Source organism: Larimichthys crocea, chromosome XI (assembly GCF_000972845.2).
Source record: "Larimichthys crocea isolate SSNF chromosome XI, L_crocea_2.0, whole genome shotgun sequence".
Taxonomy (NCBI): domain Eukaryota; kingdom Metazoa; phylum Chordata; class Actinopteri; family Sciaenidae; genus Larimichthys; species Larimichthys crocea.
The window spans coordinates 3,113,782-3,138,967 of NC_040021.1; the positions used below are offsets into that span (position 1 = coordinate 3,113,782).

At 45.9% G+C, this 25,186-nt stretch overlaps 2 protein-coding genes across 2 annotated transcripts in view; both read left to right on the forward strand.

The window, feature by feature from the left end:
* Nucleotides 1-22,297, forward strand: part of mdn1 (midasin AAA ATPase 1) — a 47,974-nt gene extending 25,677 nt beyond the window's left edge. The window contains exons 50-102 of the mRNA XM_010737311.3: nt 240-353; nt 434-563; nt 647-753; nt 888-1,021; nt 1,344-1,510; nt 1,718-1,838; nt 2,033-2,246; nt 3,232-3,472; nt 3,565-3,688; nt 4,484-4,648; nt 4,738-4,952; nt 5,032-5,419; nt 5,525-5,637; nt 5,802-6,477; nt 6,580-6,741; nt 6,984-7,269; nt 7,353-7,591; nt 7,970-8,065; nt 8,265-8,359; nt 8,459-8,583; nt 8,681-8,833; nt 9,629-9,738; nt 9,826-9,899; nt 9,978-10,161; nt 10,276-10,420; nt 11,724-11,870; nt 11,958-12,084; nt 12,227-12,332; nt 12,436-12,551; nt 12,664-13,071; nt 13,156-13,382; nt 13,507-13,644; nt 13,882-14,078; nt 14,209-14,370; nt 14,448-14,585; nt 14,766-14,901; nt 15,304-15,479; nt 15,923-16,054; nt 16,176-16,317; nt 16,721-17,022; nt 17,108-17,260; nt 17,933-18,034; nt 18,117-18,312; nt 18,412-18,585; nt 18,917-19,074; nt 19,276-19,365; nt 19,532-19,647; nt 19,782-19,956; nt 20,076-20,149; nt 20,262-20,376; nt 20,632-20,698; nt 20,972-21,114; nt 21,192-22,297. Coding sequence (XP_010735613.2) covers nt 240-353; nt 434-563; nt 647-753; nt 888-1,021; nt 1,344-1,510; nt 1,718-1,838; nt 2,033-2,246; nt 3,232-3,472; nt 3,565-3,688; nt 4,484-4,648; nt 4,738-4,952; nt 5,032-5,419; nt 5,525-5,637; nt 5,802-6,477; nt 6,580-6,741; nt 6,984-7,269; nt 7,353-7,591; nt 7,970-8,065; nt 8,265-8,359; nt 8,459-8,583; nt 8,681-8,833; nt 9,629-9,738; nt 9,826-9,899; nt 9,978-10,161; nt 10,276-10,420; nt 11,724-11,870; nt 11,958-12,084; nt 12,227-12,332; nt 12,436-12,551; nt 12,664-13,071; nt 13,156-13,382; nt 13,507-13,644; nt 13,882-14,078; nt 14,209-14,370; nt 14,448-14,585; nt 14,766-14,901; nt 15,304-15,479; nt 15,923-16,054; nt 16,176-16,317; nt 16,721-17,022; nt 17,108-17,260; nt 17,933-18,034; nt 18,117-18,312; nt 18,412-18,585; nt 18,917-19,074; nt 19,276-19,365; nt 19,532-19,647; nt 19,782-19,956; nt 20,076-20,149; nt 20,262-20,376; nt 20,632-20,698; nt 20,972-21,114; nt 21,192-21,377 — 8,981 coding nt within the window. The 3' untranslated portion in view covers nt 21,378-22,297. The remainder of the gene's footprint in view (nt 1-239; nt 354-433; nt 564-646; nt 754-887; nt 1,022-1,343; nt 1,511-1,717; nt 1,839-2,032; nt 2,247-3,231; nt 3,473-3,564; nt 3,689-4,483; nt 4,649-4,737; nt 4,953-5,031; nt 5,420-5,524; nt 5,638-5,801; nt 6,478-6,579; nt 6,742-6,983; nt 7,270-7,352; nt 7,592-7,969; nt 8,066-8,264; nt 8,360-8,458; nt 8,584-8,680; nt 8,834-9,628; nt 9,739-9,825; nt 9,900-9,977; nt 10,162-10,275; nt 10,421-11,723; nt 11,871-11,957; nt 12,085-12,226; nt 12,333-12,435; nt 12,552-12,663; nt 13,072-13,155; nt 13,383-13,506; nt 13,645-13,881; nt 14,079-14,208; nt 14,371-14,447; nt 14,586-14,765; nt 14,902-15,303; nt 15,480-15,922; nt 16,055-16,175; nt 16,318-16,720; nt 17,023-17,107; nt 17,261-17,932; nt 18,035-18,116; nt 18,313-18,411; nt 18,586-18,916; nt 19,075-19,275; nt 19,366-19,531; nt 19,648-19,781; nt 19,957-20,075; nt 20,150-20,261; nt 20,377-20,631; nt 20,699-20,971; nt 21,115-21,191) is intronic.
* A 236-nt stretch (nt 22,298-22,533) lies between these two features.
* lyrm2 (LYR motif containing 2) lies at nt 22,534-25,185 on the forward strand. Its single transcript, XM_010737310.3, has 3 exons — nt 22,534-22,674; nt 24,462-24,602; nt 24,821-25,185. Exons 1-3 carry the CDS (start codon nt 22,549-22,551, stop codon nt 24,899-24,901), a joined length of 348 nt encoding a protein of 115 aa, XP_010735612.2. The 5' UTR covers nt 22,534-22,548; the 3' UTR covers nt 24,902-25,185.
* Nucleotide 25,186: the final 1 nt, after the last annotated feature.

Sequence of the window (25,186 nt, forward strand, 5' to 3'; positions counted from 1 at the left end):
ACACACACAGACAGAGCACAACTCCAAACTTTGATACTCTTCTAAACAAGTCATCCATGTGCAGTGACACAGTGAGAATTCAATTTTGTTGAATTGCAAATATTTGAGACCTCACATGCTTAGAGTCATCTCTTCATGTCTCCTCCAGTTTACACCATAATTACACACACAAATAAAATTTGAGTTTTCTGTCATCAGATTGTCCAGCACTATATAATTGTGCTTTTTGACTCTTGCAGATCCAGCCCTGGTTCAGGTGGAGGCAGGAAACAGGGCTCTAAAGGCCGTGTTTGGCAGCAAACTTGCTGCCAAGGGCAAGTCCCTCGCAGAGCTGCTGCAGCCTCACAGCATTGGTAAACTCTTTGGATGACTTGTCAGAACCCCTGGCTGGAATATGGAAAGCAGTATCTTTTAATATGCATTATATTTCCAGATGAATACAGGATCCTGGTGGACATGCGGTGGAACAAGCAATACCTGGACATTTTAGCCAACAAGTGCAACTTTGAGGACGAGGAAAGATACATGGAGTTTCTGGAGGCGCTGAACGCAGTGGCCAACAGGTACAGCAGGAGGATGTCTGTCAAGCTGTTGGACATATAAAAGGTTCTAAAAGGTTCTAATAGTTTGTTTGTGTGTTTGTTAGGATTCTTCTGATGATGGACAGAGAGGAACGCTCTGTCATCTGCACCTGTGCTATCAACCTGTCTGCTCAGAACTGTGCCCTGAGGATAGCCACAGCCTTCAGCAAAGGTTTGCACAGCAGCACACTTTGGCCAAATATTCACTCTTTATATAGTTAGCGTTCAAACAAAGTAAACCCACTCAGCTCCACAGCATGCAGCATGTGTGTAACTGTGTGGCTCTGTGTTTCCCTCCCCTCACAGGCACTGTGGATATTGGTCACCTGCCCCACCCAGTGCTGATGCACCTGCGGACCTTCTTTGACCTGTGGGACTCCTTTACCATGCAGGCTGTGCAAGGCGGACAGCCCTACATCTCAGACCACATCATGTTTGAGGTCAGTACTCACTGACTATCACTGTGTCACATCCACAACTTTCTTTTCCAACTACAACTGCTACTACCTTTGCTGCTATTACTGCTACAACTACAGCTGCTACTCAGTTGCTACCTGTACTCTGCTACCTCCTCTACTTCTACAGTATTAAAATCATTTCTACTGCTGGAATCTTTTAGTTAACTAATTAACCAAAAATTGAACAGGTTAGTCATTACAGTTAGAGCGGAATGAAATGGAATGAGACGATAAGATAATGCAGTCCTCAGAGGTTTGCTGTGGTCTGTCCTCTCTGACAGCGCTCTTCCTGTCTTGTGTTCAGATCTTACAGCTGCTGCAGTGGCTCGATCGTTTCTGGGATGTGTGCAGCACGCTGCCGGCCGACTCTCAGGGCATCTCGGTTCTGTCTCTGCACTGGCAGTGGGTCCAGAAACACCTCATCCTCCGACTGCCCCAGCTGCTGCTGGGAGAAAATGACAGCCCTTTTGAGTAAATGCTTTTCTATATATTTTCCATTTTTATTTATTTACTTTTTCAGAGATACATATTTTCAGCCCCACTGTCACACTGATGAGGATAAGTGGTTACAGATAATGGATGGATTTTGTCTTGCATGCAATATGCAATATTTTTAGTTTATGTATTACTAATCCTAAATGTCTGCATTTAATATATTTCCTCTGTGCTGTACTCTAGAGGTCACCAGGAGCTGCAGGCGGTCTCAGCAGCCATCCAGACTGTTCTGTCCACCCCGGTGTCTGTAGCCACGGCTCTGAAAGGAATCCAGAAAACCCTGGGGAAAGCTTTGCCGTTCAAGGTCTGCAGACACTTCACCAGCTTTACTTTACTGACAGACATAGTCTTTCATCAGTTGTTGTTTTTTTCTTTCTCATTGTCTTTTCTATCATGTTTAAGGGAAGAGAAGAAAGCCATTTCAGTATACAATCATTTACACCTCATCTGAGATGATCAGAATCACTTCACAAACCATATCTTTATTTTCTTCATCAGTTGGAGTCGGTGGCTGAGTGTGCTTCTCGGCTCAGGCTCCTGAGTAAAGCCCTGGATGTGAGCGATCTAAGGCTGGACGGAACCACAGGTCCTTGGAGACAAGAGCTGGTCCGACTTCAGGGTGCTGGCCTCGGGCTGGACATCAAAGAGAGTCTGCTGGAAGTCTGCGGCCTCATTCTGCTGGCAAACAACCAGCTTGATCCACAAAAGTCTGGTGAGCTTTTCTCATAGAAACACCTTTTTATGGTGTTGTTAGTCTAATCCCTATGTCCAGCATAACACATCTGCTGCACATTAGATGGACTCCAAATGATTTTGTTGACACATTGTTTGTCCACAACTGAAAGATCTTCAGTTTCCTGTCATAGAGGAACAAAGAGAAAATAGCAGAAGCAAGCAGAAAATATTTAAAACATTATATATAAAACATGTAAAAAGCTGAAATCAGATTTTTTTAATTCAAACTAATTTATTAATTATTCTTTTAATAGCTGACAGCTAACCGATTAATGAACTAATTGTTGCAGCTCTGTATTATTTTATTAGCCATCCATCCATTATCTGTAACCACTTATCTTCATCAAGGTCACAGTGGGGTTGTAGTCTATCCCAGCTGACTGGGAGAGTCACCAGCTTCTCTATAGTATTTATTCAGTTAATGTGATTCATGGTCAGCAGCTTTTTCAGCTTTTGTTTTTGCTTCATAACCAATGTGCTCCTTTTAAAAACTTCTGATGTTCTCTGAGGAGTTCAGTTTTACGAGCTTTTAAATGTGATTCAGCAGCTGAACATGTGGTTTCTGCTGACTGCCTGCAGTTCTCTTAAATCAGTCACACATGCCGTTTAAGTATCGCTCTGTTTTTACAAGCTGTTTCTGCATGAGGACCATTCTGACTGTCTTTCTGTGACTGTCTTTAATGCTGCCATCACGATAAAGCCTCTTGGTTGTAATGACTCCATGTGCTTAGCACCACCCTTTCTTTATCCCCTCTGCTGTTCAGACTATTAGAATGCACAAGTCATCATTATACTGTGTGCCCTGTCCAGAACATTGACTTTGTTAGGTGTGATGAACAATGCAGTCTGTACAGAGAAGTTATGGATCATGGAACATTTTATGGTATTTCTCCTCTAACAGAAATCTCCCGTGTGATAGTAAAGGCTCATTATGTGAATGTCTTGCTGTATTTTCCCACCAGGAGTATTGGAGAGGTTGGTGTCGAGCGTGGAGCAGCAGCAGCGTCAGATGACTTCCAGAGGCCTCCTGGAGGTCTGCTCCCTGCCTGAGGGTGAGGAGCCAGGAGATGGAGTCCACCTGGCCAGAGAGGATCTGCAGCAGCTCAGCCGCAGGGCTCAACTCTGGCCCCTGATGGAGGAACTGGCTGTACTCAACCAGTTGCGACTCAGCACAGACCTGCTGCACCTGGCTCTCTCTCCTGGGTAAAAACCTGATTTAATCCTCAACAAAACAAACATGTTTCTGAGGACTGATGTTAAAACAGTTGTTGTGAACTCTTCCTGTTGATTTGCAGTGACCAGGAAACTGAGGACAGCTTACGGCGAGAACTGTCCAGACATCTGCGCTACTGCCTTCAGTCCACACCGATGAATGTCAGTCAGCTGCAGCCGCTGTGGTTCCTGCTCAGCAGTGACAGGGTCAGTCGAATTAAGTCTCAGTATAAATATAAAAGCCTCACTCCATTCAGAACTATGTTTTGCTTATTGCTGTTTGAGCAGAATATTTCCAGCATATGTTTGAAAACAAGAGCTGGTTAGATTAGACTAGCTGTTTTGCTCTCTCATAGACATTCTTCACTCAGGTATGCAGCTGTTGCCTTGGTAGCATTGTTTAGGTCTTTATTTTGTTTTATGTGAACAAATTATCAAAAATGTTCTTACTCAGTGCAAACTGTATGATCTGTTTTCAAACAAACAAAAACTCCCTGACCATTTCCAGCACTTAGTTATTAATTACTATAAAGCAAGAACAGTTCTAATATATTTATGTTAAAGTTAGTTATTGTATATTTAATGATGGCTTCACAGTCACAATACAAACCTTTTGTATTTGGGTCTTTATTAATCTGGGTGATGCTTGGCCTTAAACGTCTTCTGCCCTCTAAACCATTCAATTATAGGTCTATACTGCACTGACTGGTGTATAGACTGATCATTTGGATCCAGCCTGATTAAAGAAAATAGGCACAAAACCATCATCAACATGGCAACAAGGCTGTTCAACAGTTGAGTCAAACCCATGTGTATGAAGAATTAGATTTGGGTTCAGGGTGTACTTTAAATATTGGATTAAAAATGAATTCTAATATATTCAGGAAGATCTTCAGTGCTGACCATGTGATCACAGTGGTCTTGGTTTGAATCATCCTCCCCCGTCTTTCCTTCTTTAGTTTCTGTCAGCCTGAAAATATGACTTGATTCTTCTCCCTCCAGCCAGCTGAGGAGCTGCAGTTTGTGTGGTGTGAGCTGCTGTCAGAGGCTCTGGCTGCCCTGTGGACCAGCAGTGTGACCTCAGACCCCGACCTCTGGCTGAAATGGGACCCACTGAGAGCCGAGACCCAGCCAGCTCCTAAGCTGCACCATGGAGCAGACAACATGGTGCTGGCCTTTAACATCTCCTGATGATGTCATTGTATTTAATTTAAAGTGATTTCCTGCTGGTTAAACACATCTTATGTTGTTTTCAGGGACCGGCCTTGCTGAGTAAAGCAGTTTGGTCACATTGTATGCTGGGAGTGCTCAGCAGCAGTGAGACTGGAGGTCGGTGGGAGCCATCGGCCGCAGCCCTTCTCTGCCTCTCCCATGTCACCCTGGGGGAGTGGAAGGAGAGGATCCAGCAGCTGCAGGATGTGTCTGCAGTGTTGTGGGACAACATGGCCATCCCGACGCTGGCTGAGTTCAGGTAAAATAAAACATAGACACTGATCTCAACAATCATTTATCATTTCTGGGTTTTACTAACCACCCTCACACCTCCTCAGGGGCACAGACTTTAGGCTCCAGGGTGCCGTCCTGCGTCGGCAGCTTCAGAGCATGGCTGACCTGCTGCCTCCCAGCCTGCAGGAGGGCTACATGGAGAGCTGTGAGAGCCTGGTGGAGGACCCTGACCCTCTGATAGCTGCCCAAGAGATCCAGACTGTCTTCAGAGACTTCCTTCCTCCCAATCTGCTCCCTGATGGCCTGGTAGAGGCCTGTGTCACCTGCCTGCAGCAGTACGTACAAAGCAAAGTCCAAGGCTCCAACCAGCTGGCCCATTCTGGAGTGTTCTGGGTCAACATGGGCCTGCTGCAGATCAAAGTGTGGACACCACAGACCATCTTTGACCCGGCTGTGAAGAGAGCCTACAAACTCAACTACGCTCAGCAGGAGGTCAGCCACTGTTTTTCTCCTCATGTTGTCACATAAACTGTGTGTTCATTTAAAGTCTCGCCAACATGATAACTGGACTGGTGTGTCCTCCCGTGTCTGTTGCAGCTGGCTCTGCTGCAGGAGGAGTGGAAAGCACGTAGCCTGTCGTCTCAACTGGTGACCGGAGCAGAGTTGGAGGAGAGCAGCACCACTGATGGCTTCAAGCATCCTCGAATCAGGTCAGGACTATCTGCAAGTTCTCCCTGTTCAATATTTCAGCTAAAGTTAACATGAGACCTCAGAGCCTTTCACAGCCAGTATGGAGATCGTCAAAGTTCTTTCAATGTACAAATGACATGAGAGTCATATGTTAAGACGTCTACTTGTATCTGGCGTGTTGTAGGTACCTGTGGATCCGTATGCAGCAGGTGAAGGAGCAGATAGCTGAGCTCTCCAGGAAGCAGGCCTGCCGCCCTCATGAACCGCAGTACGGTCGCCTCTTCCAGGAGCTGCAGCACTACCTCTGCAGCATCGGCCAGGCATCTGCAGTGGAAGACCTCCTGTCCCACCTGCTGAAGGCCCTGCAGAGCACCTCCTCTTCCAAGTCCAGGTCAGCGGTCCAGGGTCTGCTGAAGGAGGAGGCTGTATGGCAGAACTCCCAGCAGCGTTTCTGCCAGAGGCTGATGGAGGATTACCCCCTGTACCCCGACGTGGTTGGGCCGGTTCGGACCGGCATCCTCCAGCTCAGACACGGCATGAGGCTGGTAGCCTCCCAGGTGGCCGCCTCGCTCACACCTGTACCCGGTCTGCACAAGTTGGTGACCTGCTTGCTGGCCTTCCCCTCGCTGTCCCACAGCCTGCCCTCCTACCTGGCCCGGGCAGACTTCCTCTGCTCCAGGGCCTGCATGGACATTCTGCGCTGCCTGGTGAAGCTCCTGCCCCAGCAGCAGAACTCCGAGCACGTGGTTCCCCAGTCCTCCACCCTGCTCATGAACGCTCTGCTGTATGTGCAGTGCCACACCCTGTCCACTGGAGAGTTCAGCCATGAGACAGGCAGCCTCTTCAGACACATCTGTCAGGTCAGAGCTTCAGTTTACACCTCAGTACAATGATTTCTGAGTTCATATTTGACTATCCAACAGGAAGTACAATTTTTCTAAATGTAACATGACGCTCCTCAGGCTCTGGTGAACGAGTGGGACGAGCAGGAGAGACGGAGGAGAGAGAAAGAGCAGCTGGAGGCCAGTCTGTATCGCAACCGCAGTCGACTGCATGGCTCAGGACTGACAGAGGATGAGCAGGAGGAGAGGGACTTCAGACGGCAGTTCCCTCAGTTCAACCAGGTAAATTCACATAGACAGTGCACCTCATTTAGTCGGTCTGTCTTTTCTCTTCTAATGATTAACATTGTTGGTTTGAGGTGCTCATACAATTCTTTCTGTTGTCATTGTACTACTACAAACACTGTCTTACTTTAGACCAAGAGTTAAGACAGTGACATAACTGAGGAGACAAAAATTGTGCAGTCAAGACAAAAAACATTTCAGAATGTTGTAGCTCACTCTATGTGTCCACACTTCACTAGGACTTTGCAGACATCATCTCCCAGCCTAGTCTGGAGGGTCCAGCAGACTCAGGACTTAAGGAGGAGGAAGAGAACAGCCAGGAGGAGTCCAGTGAGAGCAGCTTCCTGTCTCCAGCTGCCATGAACACACTGGTCCAGGTTCATCAGCGCCTCTGCCTGGGATATGCACAATCACTGTGGTACCAGAGCACAACGCCAGCCAATCACAGCAAAGAACACATCAAAGCTCTGGTGTCCTCCTATCAGATTGCGTCTCCTATGATGTCACGCTTCTACCATCTGATTGGTCAGTGATCGTGTTTGCTGCCCCTCAGGAACATTTTTCACCTGTAAGTAAACTGGATCGTGACCTCTGTGTTTCCCCCTCAGATTCTGAACTGGACCAGCAGCTGACGGGCAGTGAACTGCTGCTCTCCGCCCTCCTCCAGAACACGGTGCAGGGCTCGGGCAGTCCTGACGGTCTAGCTGTCACCTCGGAAGGACCTTACGACTTCTACCAGCAGCCCAACACGAGTGAGGCCCGTCTCTGTCTTCCTGTCCTGGAGCAGCTGAGCGGTGCAGTGAAGCAGAGACTGGAGGACTGGCCGGAGCACCCAGCTCTCGTTCAGGTCAGTAAGAGTTTTTACATGGTGGCTGCATTGATCCTGATAAGTTTAGTTTTAATGAGTTATTCGTGATAGACAGCTGGCAGAGTGTATGGGTGGGAGCTCGATACCATGGCTCCAACCCTGATCACTGCCGAGCAGACCCTGGCTCTATCCAGTCTTTGTGTCAATGGCCTAGAAGTGTAAAATAATAGCATCTATATACAGAGTAGGGAAGTGTGGAAAGTGTGATAATAAAAGTGACTTCAGAGCTAGATTCTACTGGTTCTGTGCTCTGAAGGTAAAGTAGGTCCTCTATGAGCTCTTTAGATGAGCTGTGAAACTTTGGTTGCTCTAATGTATATTTGTGTGTGTGTGTGTGTGTGTGTGTGTTGTTTCCAGCTGACTGTGGTGGTGGAGAGGATCATGGCTTTCAGTCTGGCCAGTCCACTGGCCAAGTTCCTTAACGGTCTGGAGATCCTGCTCAGCAAAGCACAGGTGAGTTCTGTTAGCAGGATGCCTCCTGTGCCATGCATGAATACATCAGCGTATTCATAGTGTTGATCCATATAATGAGCTAGACAGGCAGCATCATTTATCAGATAAATGTACCAAACGTCTGCTAGTTGTAGTTTCTCTAGTGTTGGCTTGTTTCTCAGAGGCGAGCTCTGTGTTGTTTGTCGTTTGCTCTCTTCAGGACTGGGAGAATAACGCCAGCCGTTCAGTGTCTCTGCGGAAAGAACTGGAACCAGTCACCCAGCTCATTATCCAGTGGCGCAAACTGGAGCTCAAGTAAGACACAGAACCTATCTCCCAACATTGTGTGTTACTTTTTAGAAGCTTTTAGATCAGAGAGCAGAATGTGAACGTTTCCTGCTCTGTCACGTGTAGTTGCTGGTCGAGCAGTCTGGACAACGCGGTGAAGCAGCACACTGACAAATCAACCAAACACTGGTTCTCCATCTACCAGCTGGTGGAGCGATATCTGGAGGAGCAGAGGATGGATGCTAACACAGGTACAAACACAGTGTATGGTGAGAATGACCAACTGATGACGTGAATATTTTTGACAAATACTATTCAAAGTCAATCCTCTGTTCCTGTCCTCTCCAGGTGAGGAGGTGGAGTGCCTCTCCCTGTCCTCAGTGTCCTCCACTCTCCAGGCCTTCATGGAAGGCTCCACCCTGGGAGAGTTCCACACCCGCCTTGCCATGCTGCTCACCTTCCACTGCCACCTGCTGCTGATCCCCAACCAGACTGATCATGGTGAGCCACTACATCTCTGTCCTACACAACACATACAAGTCTGTCTTCATGTTGTTCTCTCCTGATCACCTGTTATTGACTGTAATAATTCCTCCATACTGACGGGACTGCTTTCATAACATGACTACACTGTCAACCCTTAACTTGTAGGTCACCTGTGTTATAAGCAGCCAATAAAAGGGCACAGCGGTGAGGTTCTGCGGTTAAGAACATGATGGAAACGAGTGCAAATGATTCCCATAAGCATAGCAACGATCGATTCAAGTGTTGAATCCATGGAAAGAAAGAAAACTTTGAAAGGAAAAGACATTATTTTCCAGCACATATGTGTGCTGAGTAAAAGATGTTTCACGTAGTATACACATTAATTATAGCTCATAATGTAGAAAAGGTCCAGACATTTAAAATATGCAGCGGCTTTCATTTTCAATTCAGGATGTCACATTAATATGAATTGATCACTGCATTTATTCATCATGTGGAAGAACGTTTCAGTTGGTTTGTGTTTATATTGAGAACATGAAGAGTCACTGTCATTATGCAGTCAGCAATGTGCAGTATGAGACATTTATTTGCAAAACAGATCGATGGGTCACATAGATATTGACGTATTTATTGATTGGCTGACCAGACAGGGTCACTGTCTGTTATCCACATGTCACACAAACTAAACTCAGTATTGTGACAGAAGTGACCATCATCGCTGTGTTTGATTCAAAACACATTTGACCTCTGACCTCGACAGTCGCTGGTGAAAACAAACTGATCTATTAATGACATGTTTCCTTATTTCAGAGTCGTTGTCCAGTCTTCTGTGGAACCTGCACAAATACTACAGTCAGTTCTCTGAGTGCATCCGGACCAAAATCAGCCAGCTCAGACAGCCCATCGAGAAGGAGCTCAAGGTTTATATTAGTTCTTTTTTATTGCATACCCGTGCTCCACACATGTCAGAGTAATACAGTGAATGTCATGTGACTTGTTGTCCTCAGGACTTTGTCAAGATCTCCAGGTGGAACGATGTCAGTTTCTGGTCCATCAAGCAGTCAGTGAACAAGACCCATCGGTAAGACATCACCATGTCCTGTTTCTGTGTTTGTCCTGCCCGGTCACCAACATGGTTCTCTTTATTGTTTTCTCTCAGGACACTCTTCAAGTTTGTCAAGAAGTTTCAGGAGGCTCTGAGTGGTCCGAGTGTTCCAGCTCTGGTGGAGCAGGGAAGCAGCGCCAGCTTGGACAGCGTGGATGCCAACCCAGAGGAAACACCCATTCATCGGGTTCACCGGGCACTGAAGAGCGTCCCACCTGGGAAGGGCAGAGATCTGCAGGTATAAGTCTCACAGAGAGCACAGTGTTTTATTAATTATGATCATTAGTCATTCCCATGTGCTTTATAATTTTGATGAATGATTAACCAGAGCCCATTGATGTTGGTGTTTCAGAATGAGGAACCAAATGAAGGAGTTGAAGCTTCGTCTCTGCAGGGACGTCTGCCTGTTCTGTGCAGGAAGATGAAGAAGATGTGCACTCAGCTGCTGAAGAAGAACCCGATGCCTGAGCTGGCTGAAGACCTGGACTGCTTCACTGGTAACAACCAGCTAATACACAATAAAAACCAAGTCTGATGGTCAGATTGACACATACAGTACATGCTGTGGAAAAGATCCACACTTCTACATGACCTTTCCTTTGGCGCCACCCTCAGCATCATTCACATTTTTCCACCTTTAGTCCAGATGGAAATATCCCATGTAATCATAAGGGTATCTTTATAGATGATCATCAAATGTCTTTCTGTAAGCTTCTACAATTTGTTCAATTAAAATGGTATAAAATAGGGAAACATAATAAATAATATGGTTATTATGGAAGTGATGTGAGTAAATAAGTCAAACATGAAATAGTTTTCACATGTTCATGATGAGTTGTAATAACTTTGGTGATCCTCTGACGTCTGCACCATCATATTTCTGACTAAATACCTGCAAGACATTGTTGTGCCACAATTATTATAAATTCTTGACATAATGACTAACAAATTTCACATTTAGGCTTTTTTGAGCACAGAACCATGAGCACTCAACACCAACTAAAACTAGTTGTTAGCTTTTGGTTGCCAAATCTGAAAACATGGTTTCCATTTCTAGACCCCTAATATCAGTTAACATGATGGACACAATTCCAGCAGTCCCTCAGAAATGAACCCAGAGCAAAGCAGCCAGTGACTTTCTATCATTGTTTTACTTTGCCCATGACACACATTTCACATTTCATTCTTGTTTTTTTGTTGAGGTTCATCTGATTCTCTGTCAGTTGAATCCATTTGCACATTCGACTTCATTTACTTGTCTCTAAAACAGATGCTGCATGCACGCACAGTAAAAGCACCAGTGCATGTGCTGCAACATAATTATTTACATTACTGATGTGTTATATATTTGTTAAAAAGTGGCAACAAATGGCCAGAATAGTTGGCAACCTTAACTGTGTATATGAGCCACTTCATGGAATGAGATGTTCATTCTCTGTTTCTCCTCAGAGTTCAGCAGCTGGAGTTAAATATTAGTTTGTTGTTAAAAGTTATGAAATGATAAAATTGAAAAATAGAAACATTGAATTCAAATCTCAGACAGAACAATATGTTATAAAACTTTATAGCATGTAGCAGTTTCTTAACATAAGATGAAAAAATTATCATTAGTTATGAACTTAATCTTAATCATGTGTTTATAGATGTCACCAGCTTGTTGTTGATTTTTGTTTCTGCCTTGTCGAGGACCTGAGTCATTCGAACACTAGCATTATATCACCAAGCTGCTGCTTTTTTGTTGTGCTGCTGCAAAGCCCTCAGTGTTGATACACTGTTTTCTATGTTTTCTTATCTTTTCAGGCGAGGTCATCAGCAACCTGCGAGATCTGCAGAGCCTCAGCATTGACTCGTCAGCAGAGAAGGAGAAGCAGAAGGCCGAGGTGAAGCACATCCTGCAGCAGAAGCAGAGAGCTCTGTCAGACCTGTTCAAGATGCTCACAGAAATAGGTGAGTTTTCTCTCTGATTTACAGGAGTCATGTAGGAAATGAAGTCCTAGTCCTCTCGCTTATTCTATCTGTATCGGTCCCATTCAGGTCTGTCGTACCGTAAAGGCCTGATGTGGAACAGGACAGCTGACCCAGAGAAAACCCTCTGCATGCCGCCTCTGGAGATGAGCACAGCTCTTTCTGCTGTCAGGAACCAGGAGCAGGCTGAGAACATGTAAACACAAACTGTTCATAGACGCTCCGGCAGCTTATGATGGCTAATGTTAGCTATATTCAGAAAACCTTTAATAATTAGTGATGTGTAATTGACTACTAATCGATTACTGTTCATTTCCTGTGCCTCCTCGATGTCGTAGGTTGTTCACAGAGTTGCTGACGGCGTGGGATGGATGTCAGAAGTACTTCTACCGTTCGTGGGCCAGGAGAACGACCCTGCAGACTGCTCTTCAGAACGCTGCCAAGGTGAGACCCAGATCCTGAATGTCTGCTGATTCACTATATAACCAGCTGGTAGTACTTACTACTCCTCCAGCTCTCTGTAAACATGAAGTGTGTGTTATTTCAGGAGATGGGTCTGGGGAACATAGAGCGCTGTAGAGGTTTCTCCTCTCACCTCTTCAAGCTGCTCCTCAGACAGAAGCAACGACTGGCTAAGCTCACTGAGCAGTGGGTCCATCTCAGGTCAGTCTGCTGACACGTGACGAACAAAGGAACATATGTTCATGACAGAGACTCAAGTCCTCACAGTCTTATCTCTGATGTTGTCTCTTGTTGTTTCCTCATCACGTCGCAGGAGGCTAACAAACAGTGTTCAGGGCGTCAAAGCCCACCTGCAGAGCCACACTGAGGACCCAGACTGCACCCTCCCGCCCCAGGCACCTCTCCAGGGTTGGGTGAGCCGAGGCCGGGCATTGGCCGCCCAGTGTACCACCCTCCTGCAGCAGCTGGTCTGGTTGCATCAGTGCTGCCCGGAGGACCTTCAGCAGAAGGAGGAGACGAGTAGCTGCAGGCAGCACACCCTGAGGTGTCCATCCCCGCTGGCAGCACAGCGCCAACCCCCCGGCTGTCTGATGAGGAGGGGCGACGCAGCCTGGTGCCAGCTCAACCAACACATGAATACTATGCTGAAGCAGACTCAGAGTCTGAAGGTGGAGCTGGACAATGTGGCAGAGCAGACCTCTGAGAGAGAACTCCACACATGGTAAGTGGCTTATTCTATTTGGAAATCAGATGTTGCAGTGACAAAAGACAGAAAGGATCCAAACAACACTGCTGTTTTCCACAGGGAGCATTTTGTTACGTGCTGTTCAGCCTTCGACCAGCTGGGAGCTGTGGTGGCTCAGATGCCCAGTGTGGAGCAGCTCTTCACCCCATCCACATGTGTCGGCAGCACAGAAAACCAGCCCGCCATCACCCAGAGCCTGCAGTATGTCAGAGGACAGGTGGAAGCTAACATCACTGAGTTCACCACCTGGAAGACACAACTGCTCTCCCTGGGACACCAGAACTCAGGTGAATGCACTGACCAGACAGAGGGATACTGACATTCCCTCAGATATTATAAAAGGGAGTAAAAAAAGTCACTTTTGCTGCACTCAGACTGTACAGTAAGTTCATGTCTTTGTTTCCCTCACAGATCACCAGTCTGCCTTCTGCACTGAGTTCTCTGCTGAGCTGGAGACAGCCATCAACACAGTGCTGTGTGCGGTGCAGACGCTCGTGAAGAGAAGCGAGAGAGAGCAACAAAGAGAACAGCGTGGAGAAGTTCAGAGAGGTGAGAACGCTGCATTCAGGCCAGCAGAGCCCTCTGCAGGGCTGCTTTATCTGAGTATGGAGAAACTGTAGCCATGAGAAGGTTGTTGTTAACCACAGAATATTAATCACAAATTTTCATTGTGCTTCACTTCACATATGTGGAATAGTGTGTAACCATTGGCTGAATTGTGAATGACAGCACCCTCATGCCTCCTATATTAGAATATTGTCTACATGATGCTGTTTGATGTTTCAGAGGGTGCTGAAGAGGAGGAGGAGGATGAGGAGCCTGTGGAGGACCTGCTGAAGCCCGGTCACCTGACTCGACTCCTGGAGGAGGAGCTGGCAGCTGAGGTGGAGGCTCTGTGTGTGGGAGATGTGAGCGTCAGGCTGGAGGGGCTGCTGAGCCGCCTGAGGACACACAGAGACTCCTGTCAGCCAGCACAGCTCCAGGTACCAAGAGCAGCCAACACCGCACAGGCACATGGATCATTTCAGAGCTGTTCATGAGTTGTATTGTTCCATCATGCAGTGCTATTAACGTCATGCCATGTTTCCATTGTGTGTGTGTGTGTGTGTTCAGGAGGTGAGCAGGGCGTGCAGGATGCTGGTGCGTCTGGAGCCTCTGTTGGGTATTTACTCTGACCTGGTGCGTTACTACCTGGCTGTGTCAGTGGGAGCGCACAGGAGCACAGGCAAACTGCTGTCTGTCCTCGCCAGCATCTTCACTGAGCTCGCTCAGAAGGTACACACAGTTTATGGAATGTTTTTACACGCATTAGGTTGAACAGTGACTAAATAATGCTGTGCTCTCCTCCTCAGGGCTTCTGTCTGCCTCAGGAGCTGATGGCAGGCGGAGACGGAGAAGGTGCCACTGAGTTTCACGACTATGAGGGTGGAGGTATAGGAGAGGGCGAGGGCGCCAAAGACGTCAGCGACAAGATCGAGAATGAAGATCAGGTACACCTTCTCCATACAGCTGCTCACTCTCACTCTCACAGATCTATTCATTGATTAATCAGACATGTATTGTAAGAGTTTTTTAAGCCAACAGTTCTAATGAGAATCTTGTAACCAGTTAATCAGATGCATCATTTGACCAGCATGTCTCACTGAGCTGTCCATGTGTTTGTCTTCCAGGTGGAGGACACTTTCCAGGAGGGACAGGAAAAAGAAGAACAGCAGGATAAAGAAAACATCAAGGCGGAGGACAATGCCATCGAGATGTCAGAGGACTTTGACGGCCAAATGCATGATGAGGATGAGAATGAAGCGGGTAACTTGGCATCATTAACATTATTCATAATAATAATAAACAATAATAATTTAAACCTTAAAAAACAGCCTCATCCTGAGCTCTCAAACAACTAAAGAGCTCATAGAAGGATGGTCAAACGTGTTCATGTCATACTGACAGAGTCAGTCATCTCTGATGGAACATTCACAGAAAATCATCTGCTAAAGATTCATCCAAATAACTTCCTGGAGTTATTGTTTCAATGTTTGGATATATTGTTCAGTTAATCAGCTGTTCTCTTCTCTTATTGTTATGCATGGAATATAAACTATATGAAATATGTTTACTCAGTGAGGAAAAAGGTTTGGAACCAGCACCCTATGTAATGATTTAGTGCAAACAAATCTCTTTAATAAGATTCAAACTGTGAATCATTTTCAGGTGAAGATGAGGAGTCGTCTAAAGAGGATGAGGAGGAGCTGGATAAAAAGATGGGTGACCTGGGTGAAGGACAGACGGACACTCTGGATGAGAGAATGTGGGGGGATGATGACGATGACGACGATGATGAGGAAGGAAGTGACAAGGAGGAAGAGTCCGGTCAGGGCATGGACCAGGTACAAACTACAGAGTGACACCCTCTGTGCTTAGACCCTCGGTTCGAGTGAGGAAAAACTTGCCCACAAAAAACCTTTAACAGGGAAAAAATGTGGAAGAAACCTCAGGAAGAGCCACAGAGGAGGGATCCCTCTCCCAGGACAGACAGACGTGCAATGGATGTCACGTGTACAGAACAAATCAACACAAACATATTGTACAATTACAATGAATGATAAAATGACAATGAATCACAATGAATGATAAAATGATAATGAATCACAATGAATGATAAAATGATTACAGTAGCAGTGGAACCTGTGATTGAGATAGAGAGACACAGATGCACAGCAGCAGCAAATCGTAAACTAACTATAAACTGTAATGGAGATATGGTAACAATAATGACAGTAATGTTGGATGTCACCTTTGTTTTGTGACTTAACTGTCTGGATCCTCTCAGGGTGAATCAGAGCTGGTTGCTAAAGACGACAACTTGGATGCTGCAGACCCCAACAAAGACAAGAAAAGCCAGGACAAGGACGAACAGATGGACGAAGGGGAGAAAGAGAAGATCAATGAACAGGGAGACGAGGTGAGGTCACAGATAACTGTCCTGCAGCAGCATGAACCGCTTCTGTTTCACTTTTGTTATTTCACTATCAGACATGTCTAACTCTTTTCTCTCTGCTCTGTCTGATCTGTGTGTTTTCCAGAGGGAGTTTGATGAGAATGAAGTGGACCCGTACCACGGCCAGCAGGACAAGAGACCTGAGCCTGAGGCCATGGATCTGCCCGAAGATCTCAACCTGGACCAGGACGATGAGGCTGGAGATGATGGAGAGGGAGAGGGCAATGGTGAGAGCTGCCGTTCAATGAACACTAAACAGTGCATGTTGCTAGGTAACCAGGCGTGGTGTAACTGTTCGGCAATGCATTAAACAGTGGTTTCTGTGAGCCCTCGGCAGTTCTCGGTGTAAATGGTCGTAGTGTTTTCTCTCATAATTCACTGCATGATTAATAAAACAATTTTAGTAAAAGTCATCAGCTCAGACATGTAGGAGTTTATGGATTTGAAAACAAGCCAATTTGAAGTAATTCAGGAATGTAGCTTTAATTATCATGACTGTGTACTTGTATAAACTTGGGTAATATTTGTATATTAAATATTTTCAGATCATATTAAAAACACTGCCTTGTCAAAATAAAGGATTCATATAGGATCTATAAAATCAGCTCAGTGAACTCCTTTTCTCCTCAGAGGAGAATCCATTCGACATCGATGAGAAAGCCACAGCCGTGGATGAGGAGGAGGACGGTCAGAAAGACGGAGACGAGGAGCAGATGGAGGAGGACCAGACTGACCAACCAGGAGATGAGAACGGTCAGGAACCTAAGACCGAAGAGAAAGAGGAGGAGGAAGGAAGAGGAGGAGAGAAAGCAGAGGGAGACGAGGAGTCTGCTGAGAAAGATGAAGAGGAGGAGGACAAAGAGGAGAGAGGACAGGAGGCAGGGAAAGATGAAGACCTGACTATTCCAAAAGATGAAGGACACAAACCAAAGGTGTGTATGTCAGAAAACTCCTCTACCTGATGCCCTGTGCACTAAACACACAGTCTTGTCATCATGTCATTGTACTGCTTTACAGGAGGAGGAAGAAGCCGGTGAGGATGAGGAGCAGCCCGAGTCAGCTGAGAGGAAGGAGCACGACACAGACGGTCAGACGGGAGAGCAGAACGTCCAGAGTGACACAGCGGTGGAGCTGGCAGGAGAGGCATCAGAGAGAGACCAGGCTAAAGAGGTACTGCAGCCTGACACGAGCGGAGAGGAAGCACACTGGGGTGTCACCTCAGGAAGCATGACAGAACACTGACATGGTGACTTTAGTTTAAAGAAAGCCAGCTGTGAAGATCAGTACGCCCGGCCAGCCAGTTCACCTCATCGTATGTGGTGAGAGAACTAGCGTAGAGCTGAAAGACATAAGTGACGAAGAATAAAGTGCAGGGTAGAAACTTCATTTCATCAACATATTCAAAGACAACAAACATCTAATATTTCAAACTTAGAGTGCAAAACTCCAGAAATGACTCTGATGATCTGATACTTTGTGACCATTTATATAAAGGGGTTATAGCTGAGGCTCAGGATGAAGATATATTTCAAATATTTTGACTGCTACCATCGCACAGAGATGACTGCAGGCCTGTCAATGAAGCTCAATATGAACAATGTGTCCCATTAAATCCTGGAGAAAGATGTGACCCATTACACTCAAAGGTCCTGTCAACTCACTTGTTTAGCTTAAGATATTGTCATTTGTAAGATTGATAAGACATTTGTTTGATTCATAAAGAGCTGTTGAGCAGTCACTTCAAAATAACGAGCATCAAAGTGTTCTTTGTGTTCAGTTCATCATCCATCCTCAGTTCGTCCCCATAAAAAGATCACATCTCAAATGTTTCTGGTTGGTTAGGAGCACGGGAGCGGAGCAGCCGATGCCAGCCAATCAGAGGGCCACCAGTCGAAGCTGACTGCAAGAATGGCTTCACAGACACAGACACAGAACAAGACTCAGGTAGGACCAGCTTCAGAGAATCTAGATTCTCATGAGCCTTCACTGTCTGTGTTTGTTTCTCACTCCATCTGTGGCGTTCCAGAGCTTTAAGAGGAAACCGGGACAGGCAGACAACGAGCGCTCCACCGGAGATTACAACGAACGAGTAAACAAGCGTCTGCGCACGGTGGAGAGCAGCACAGAGCGCACAGAGGACAGCAAGCAGAGCGGCCAGCAGGAGTCAGACCTGTATGAACACATCAAACAGGGAGACACGGCCTATGACACACAGACATATGGTCAGCATTCACCTCCACACACACACACACACACACACACCAAACATGTCACATAGTTCAGACATCACATCAGGTTTTTCTGCTCTTTGCTCTTTTCAGATGTTGCCAGTGCAGACCAGCAGAAGGCAGCAGGACCTCAGCAGGACCAGGATGAAGATCAAAATGATGAGGATGTTGCTATGGAAACGGAGAATCAGGAAGAGGACCTTGAGGCTGCTGAGGTCCAGGAGCTGAAGCCCAAACAGCTGGACTCGACAAAGACCTCCCAGAAAGGTGAGGACTCTGTAACTGTGATCAGACAGACAGTTTGTGAAGGACACAGAGCTGCTGCAGCATAGCACTTACTACATAGTTACTTTTTAATAGAATGTGAGCGGGATATGCATGAGAAAGTTACATCTGAAAACTGACAGACTGGAGTCCATGTTGGCAAGTGAGTGATTTCGATGTGTTAAACTTCTACACAGGGATACATAAGCCTGAAAATGAAGAGGAGAGCTGAGAGTTTCCCTGAGGACTGACAGAAAGACTTTAATACCTCTCTCTGTATACATGTACAATGTGCATCCCCTGACTTCTCCCTCTTCTTCTTCTTCTTGTACAGGTATGGACAGTGGAGAGATGGAGGTGCAGAGGCAGGGAGAGGAAGAGGAGGAGGAGATGTGGAAGGACCGACAAAATCTCCGAGAAGAAGAGCAAGCAGAGAGAAGCACAGAATCCACCATTCACACCATTCCTGAGCTGCTGTTTGACAGCATGCAGGTAGAGAACCAACACGAACCGATCCAATAATCCTGAGAGCTGAGAATGTGTCAGAGGATAAGTGTGTGTGTGTGTGTGTGTGTGTGTGTGTGTGTGTGTGTGTGTGTGTGTGTGTGTGTGTGTGTGTGTGTGTGTGTGTGTGTGTGTGTGTGTGTGTGTGTGTGTGTGTGTGTGTGTGTGTGTGTGTGTGTGTGTGTGCAGAGGGCAGAGAGAGACCCAGAGGAGATCAGGAGGGAGATGGAGCTGCAGCTGGAAGCCTGGCACAAACTGGCTCCAGGAACTCAGGAGGAGGTGAGCCGGACCCTGCTGTAGTTTTGCTCTTCTTCACACAGAACGTGTCCTCAACGTTTTAAGAACTTTGCCTGCAAAATATACAAACATGCCATGTCAAACATTTCTCCTGAGCCTCCAGGTTTATCTATGTAGCCCAGGTTCTGACTTGTGACTCGTGTTCCAGGAGACTGCAGCCGCCTCCATGTGGCACCAGTACCAGGGTCTGACCTCGGCTCTCTCCCAGCAGCTGTGCGAGCAGCTCCGCCTCATCCTGGAGCCCACACAGGCCGCCAAACTCAAGTCAGGACCAGCACACTCACTACCTCATGTATTGTAAAAGAATATTGTTGTGATATATTTTGTTGTCATGTTAATTAAATGTGTGTGTGTGTGTGTGTGTGTGTGTGTGTGTGTGATGTTCCACTGATCCACAGGGGTGATTACCGCACAGGGAAGCGTCTGAACATGAGGAAGGTGATCCCCTACATTGCCAGTCAGTTCCGTAAAGACAAGATCTGGCTGAGGAGGACCAAGCCAAGCAAGAGGGAGTACCAGATCTGTCTGGCCGTGGACGACTCCTCCAGTATGGTGGACAACCACTCCAAACAGGTCAGAGAGCCCAGACGTCTCTTCAGCGCAGTGTGATGACACGATGATGACATGAAGTACAGAGCAGAGTTCAAACTGCTGTGTGCGTGTGTGTGTGCGTGTGTGTGTGTGTGGTGCAGCTGGCATTTGAGTCGCTGTCGGTGATCATCAACGCTCTCACTCTGCTGGAGGTCGGACAGGTGTCTGTGTGCAGGTAAAGTAACTTTATAGGGAACTGTGAAAAAATCCCAAAATAATATGATTCATTGCATTTTTATTTAAACATCAGTCTTGTTTGTATGTTTAATGGCTGCTCGTATGTCCAGTTTTGGCGAGCAGGTGCAGCTGCTCCACCCGTTCCAGCAGCAGTTCAACGATGAGTCGGGGGCTCGCATCCTCAGACTCTGTCAGTTCCAGCAGAAGAAGACCAGGATAGCACAGGTGAGCTTTCTTTGTACTGAGCTTCAGACATCCACCGTATGTTTCCATGGATACAGAAGATAACTTCTTACGTTACTTCTTGGTCACAACACATACAACAGATATTATGTGTTTTTGTAATAGTGCAAATATTCATCAATCATGAAAATAACAGGAATGTTATGCTCATGGATGTGTATGTGATGACGTGATGATGCTCTGGTAGGTTGAGCTGGATCATGTGATGTAACTGACTCTCTCCCTGAATCTCTCTAGTTTTTGGAGACCTCCACAAAAATGTTTCTAGCGGCACGACAGCAGATTCCTGGATCCATAAACTCAGGTAATGACTCCCACTGACACTGTGTTCAGTTCTGGGTCATCACATCTCTCTGTCTTTTTGGGCTGTCTGAAAAATGAATAGTCGACACAGCACCAGTGTGAGAACTGGTAAATCTCTGCTGTGACTGGGTAGAGTGTTCCATAATTTGAACATTGGAATATCATACCTCTTCAAACAGCTTCCTCTGGAAGAAGCCAACAGACTCTAATGTGTCATATTGTTGGATTAGTTGAGCATCATCACCTTACACTGACCTCTGCCCTCTGTCTACAGACACAGCCCAGCTGCTGGTCATCGTGTCTGACGGCAGGGGCTTGTTCCTGGAGGGGAAGGAGCGGGTGATGGCAGCTGTCCGGGCAGCACGCAGCGCAAATGTGTTTGTCATGTTCGTGGTGCTCGACAACCCAAACTCACGGGTAGGTGAAGAAGAACTTCTTTCTATTTTCTTAATCTCCCGACACAAAACCTAACTAAACCTGGCGCTGTGCTGCAGGACTCCATCCTGGACATCAAGGTGCCCATATTCAAAGGGCCGGGAGAGCTGCCAGAGATCCGCTCCTACATGGAAGAGTTCCCCTTCCCCTTCTACGTCATCCTGCGTGATGTCAACGCCTTGCCAGAGACCCTGAGCGACGCGCTCAGGCAGTGGTTTGAACTCGTCACAGCAGCTGACCAGTAGACCAATGAGAAGCCATCTTTCACAGAAAGTGAGGAGTTGACAACAAACTGCACAACGCCTCTTGGCTGCTAGCCTCTCAGCCACAGCTGAAAACAAACGGACTCAGAAAGAAAACGACGGTTTGCCGCTGTACATGTGCCTTTATTTTCTGATTTTTACTGTAGATTTTAGTAGAGTTTGATAGCAACCTTTGCTGTTTATCCTTGTTATCAGGGGAGTTCTCACTTTCTTTTGTAATGTAACAAGAATTGCTTTAACTTGCACGTCTGAGATGAAATGATAGAAACAGAAATGTGATTCCCTTGCGTGTGAACCACCTCAGTGAAGAGTCAGTAAATACCTCTGTCCCCATTGTACTATAACCCCGACATCATGTCTGTGTGATGTTTTAGTCAGTGCTCCATCGAGTCTTCATCTTCAGTGTACAGAGCAGAGTTGTTGGTTTTCACAGGACCCTTTCTGACGTCATGACCTGACAGTAGCACGTCACCGTGGTCACGGCTGACATTGGAAGGAACTTCATAATGTGCCTTGGAGAGGAAAACTATTGCATCTGGCTTCACGCCTGAACGAGCTGTGGGGGCGATGGATCAGAGGCAGCCACAGCTCCATCAGGATTTTTAGAACTTCAGCTCTCATGCACTTTGAAGCACAGGGACTGCAGACTCCAGTTTTGATACATTCTCCCAGTAGAACCCATTTTAGTGGTTTATCTGCTGTGTTCATCCTCCATCCACACTGTGCCACCTCACAGCTCATCACAGGCCGTTAGGAGTAGGTGTTGACAATGTTTATGATCACCTCTGTGTTTTGTAACGTGGACTTACATGTTAGCAGATGTCGTCGTAATTAAGACTTTTCTTCATTGCATCCATAAAAAACATGACAAATGATCCTGACAATAAAGCGTTTACAAGGTTCCTCTGTGCTCGTCCTTTCACACTCTGACTGAATGTATGGCATATACTGACATCATGTCCCAAGACACAAGGCTCAGATCAACATGTTGTGTGTTAGATGTGGAGGACTTTGTCTCTGAGCCTGTACCTGGTCAAAGTAAACGGAATGCCGTCATTATGAATATTAATTGATCCTTGATTCATGACACACCTGTGCAGGTTCAGGCTGTCCTCCGCTCCTCCAGAGGGAGACACACATTAACCTAGCCGCTATGGCGTCATCACAACATCCGCTTGTGAGTCACTGTCCGCACCGTGACCGGTTCACGTCGAGCTGTGTCCTCGCCGCGCGCTCAGAGATGTCCCGGTTACCGCCCGCGGCTCTGTCTTTAAAACAGGTAAATGTAGAGGAGCCTGCTGGCGGCTAATGCTAACGTTAATGCGTTATTTAAACGTTAGGACAATGTTTCCATGATGTGTAACCGTGCTCGGTGTTCAGGACGACATGTTCAAGTGTTGGAGCAGTCACGCGCTCACCGTCCAACACTGTTACTGTGATGATAAATATTGAAATATTTATATTTAACATTTAATCTGTGTCTATAACCAGATCATGAAATGTAGATGTGACATGAGGGTTTTCTGAACAAAGAGCACTAACGTGTACATTACACGTGAACATATATACATACATATAGTATACACACACACACACACACACACACACACACACACACACACACACATATATGTATATGTGTGTGTGTGTGTGTGTGTGTGTGTGTGTGTATGTATATGTATATATATGTGTGTATATATATGTGTGTGTGTATATGTATATATGTATACATACATACATATAGTACACACACACACATATATGTATATGTGTGTGTGTGTGTGTGTGTGTGTGTGTGTATGTATATGTATATATATGTGTGTATATATATGTGTGTGTGTATATGTATATATGTATACATACATACATATAGTACACACACACACATATATATGTATATGTATGTATGTATACACATATACATATATATATATAAATACATACATGTTACATACACGTTAGTGCTCTTTATTCAGAAACCCTCATGTCACATCTACATTTCAGGATCTGGTTATTATAGACACAGATTAAATGTTAAATATAAATATTTCAATATTTATCATCCCAGTAACAGTGTTACACACATTAGTAGCTGTAAACACTCAGCATTAGAAAAATACATACGTTGGTTTGGTGCTTACATAAGGAGTAAACATTTATAATCATCACTTTAAAAGTTACATACGTTGTTTTTGGTGCCTGTTTGTTTCCCAGATATATTAGTGTGTGTGTGAATGGGTGTATAAGAGACATTAACTTAAAGAACTTTGTAGAAAGGCGCTTTATGAAGTTCAGTCCATTTCCTTGTATTAGTTTACGGGCAGATCTGCCATTTCCAATATGGCGGCGACGTCGACGTACGATTCAGCGCTCCATGCGGCGTCTATGTATATATGTCTATGTATATATGTCTATGACTGTAATGATAGATGAGCGCGCGCGTCTTCAGAACTTTAAATGTTATTGGTAAGTTGATGACGTCAGAGAAAGAAAGGTTACGTACTGTTGACGTCAAAGCAGTAATTAATGTTTAGAATTGAATTCAAATCTGTCAATTTACTCACATTAACGTTAGCACTGTGAGATAAAACGTTTCTTTAAAGATGTATTCACTTCATTTGAAATGAATATCTTTCCATAAAGCAGATGTGAAAATGTTTTGAAGCCTCAGCTCAGGTTACAGTCTGTCACACTGTGAAGTACTGACAGATCAGCCTCACACTCCTCAGCTGGGCAGCATGGAGCTCATGGTAGTTGTAGTTTTGGACAGCATGCAGTGGATGTTAGCATTCTCCTCATAGTCAGCAGTGTCACTTCAAACTAAATATTCCTGGTTTAGCTCTGTCGTTTAGCTCAGTTGGTAGAGCAGCCGCCCCATGTACAAAGGCTCAGTCCTTGCTGCAGCAGCCCAGGGTTTGAATCCGACCTGTGGCTCTTTCCCGCATGTCATTCCCCATCTCTCTCTCCACACATTCCTGTCACTCTTCAGCAGACTCTATCAAAATAAAGCTTAAAAATAAGTGAATAAATAAATCTTCTTGGTCTGATCTGCTGATGGCGTGTCAGTTTCTACAGAGGCAGAGGATTCTGGGGATTTACAGGAGCATGCTGAAGACCATACAACAGGTACCAGACGAGGCCGACAGGAAGTACCTCAGAGACTGGGCCAGAGCCGAGTTCAAGAGGAACAAGAATGCCACAGACCAGGTGAACGGAGAGCTGACAGAGTGTGATCAGAGTGCAGAGCTGATAATGATGATGTTATTCAGATGTGTTCATGTGTCAAATGAAACTTTGCTGTTGCAGTCACTGATGAATTCTGCTGTATGGACTTCTGACATGGAATATGTGTAGAGACCATTGAGTTTATTTTCCCAGCATCCCCTGCTCTGACCATGCTGTGTTTCCTCTCATGCTGTGTTCAGGATGCCATCCGTATGATGGTCACACAAGCGAACAACCATCTGACAGATCTGCAGAGGTCTCTGGCCTTGTCCGGGAGTTAAGCACTGAGCTGATGTGGACTATGGACTGATGTGGACCGGCTCTCAGTGAAGTCCATCCTGGGACTGATGGAGACTCTGTAAGCATGGACAGGAAACCTGTGATCAGGTGGTGTCGCTGTAAGGCTGGACTGACGGAGTCGACCTGAAGGCATCGTTCTGCTGCCGCTCACCGTCCATTGACGAGGATCTTTGTTTCATGACCACAGAGGCATTACCCCTCCAGGCTACCTGTCACACTGTGTACGTGTGTATGTGTGTGTGCATATTAAAGAGGAAGGCGTGAAC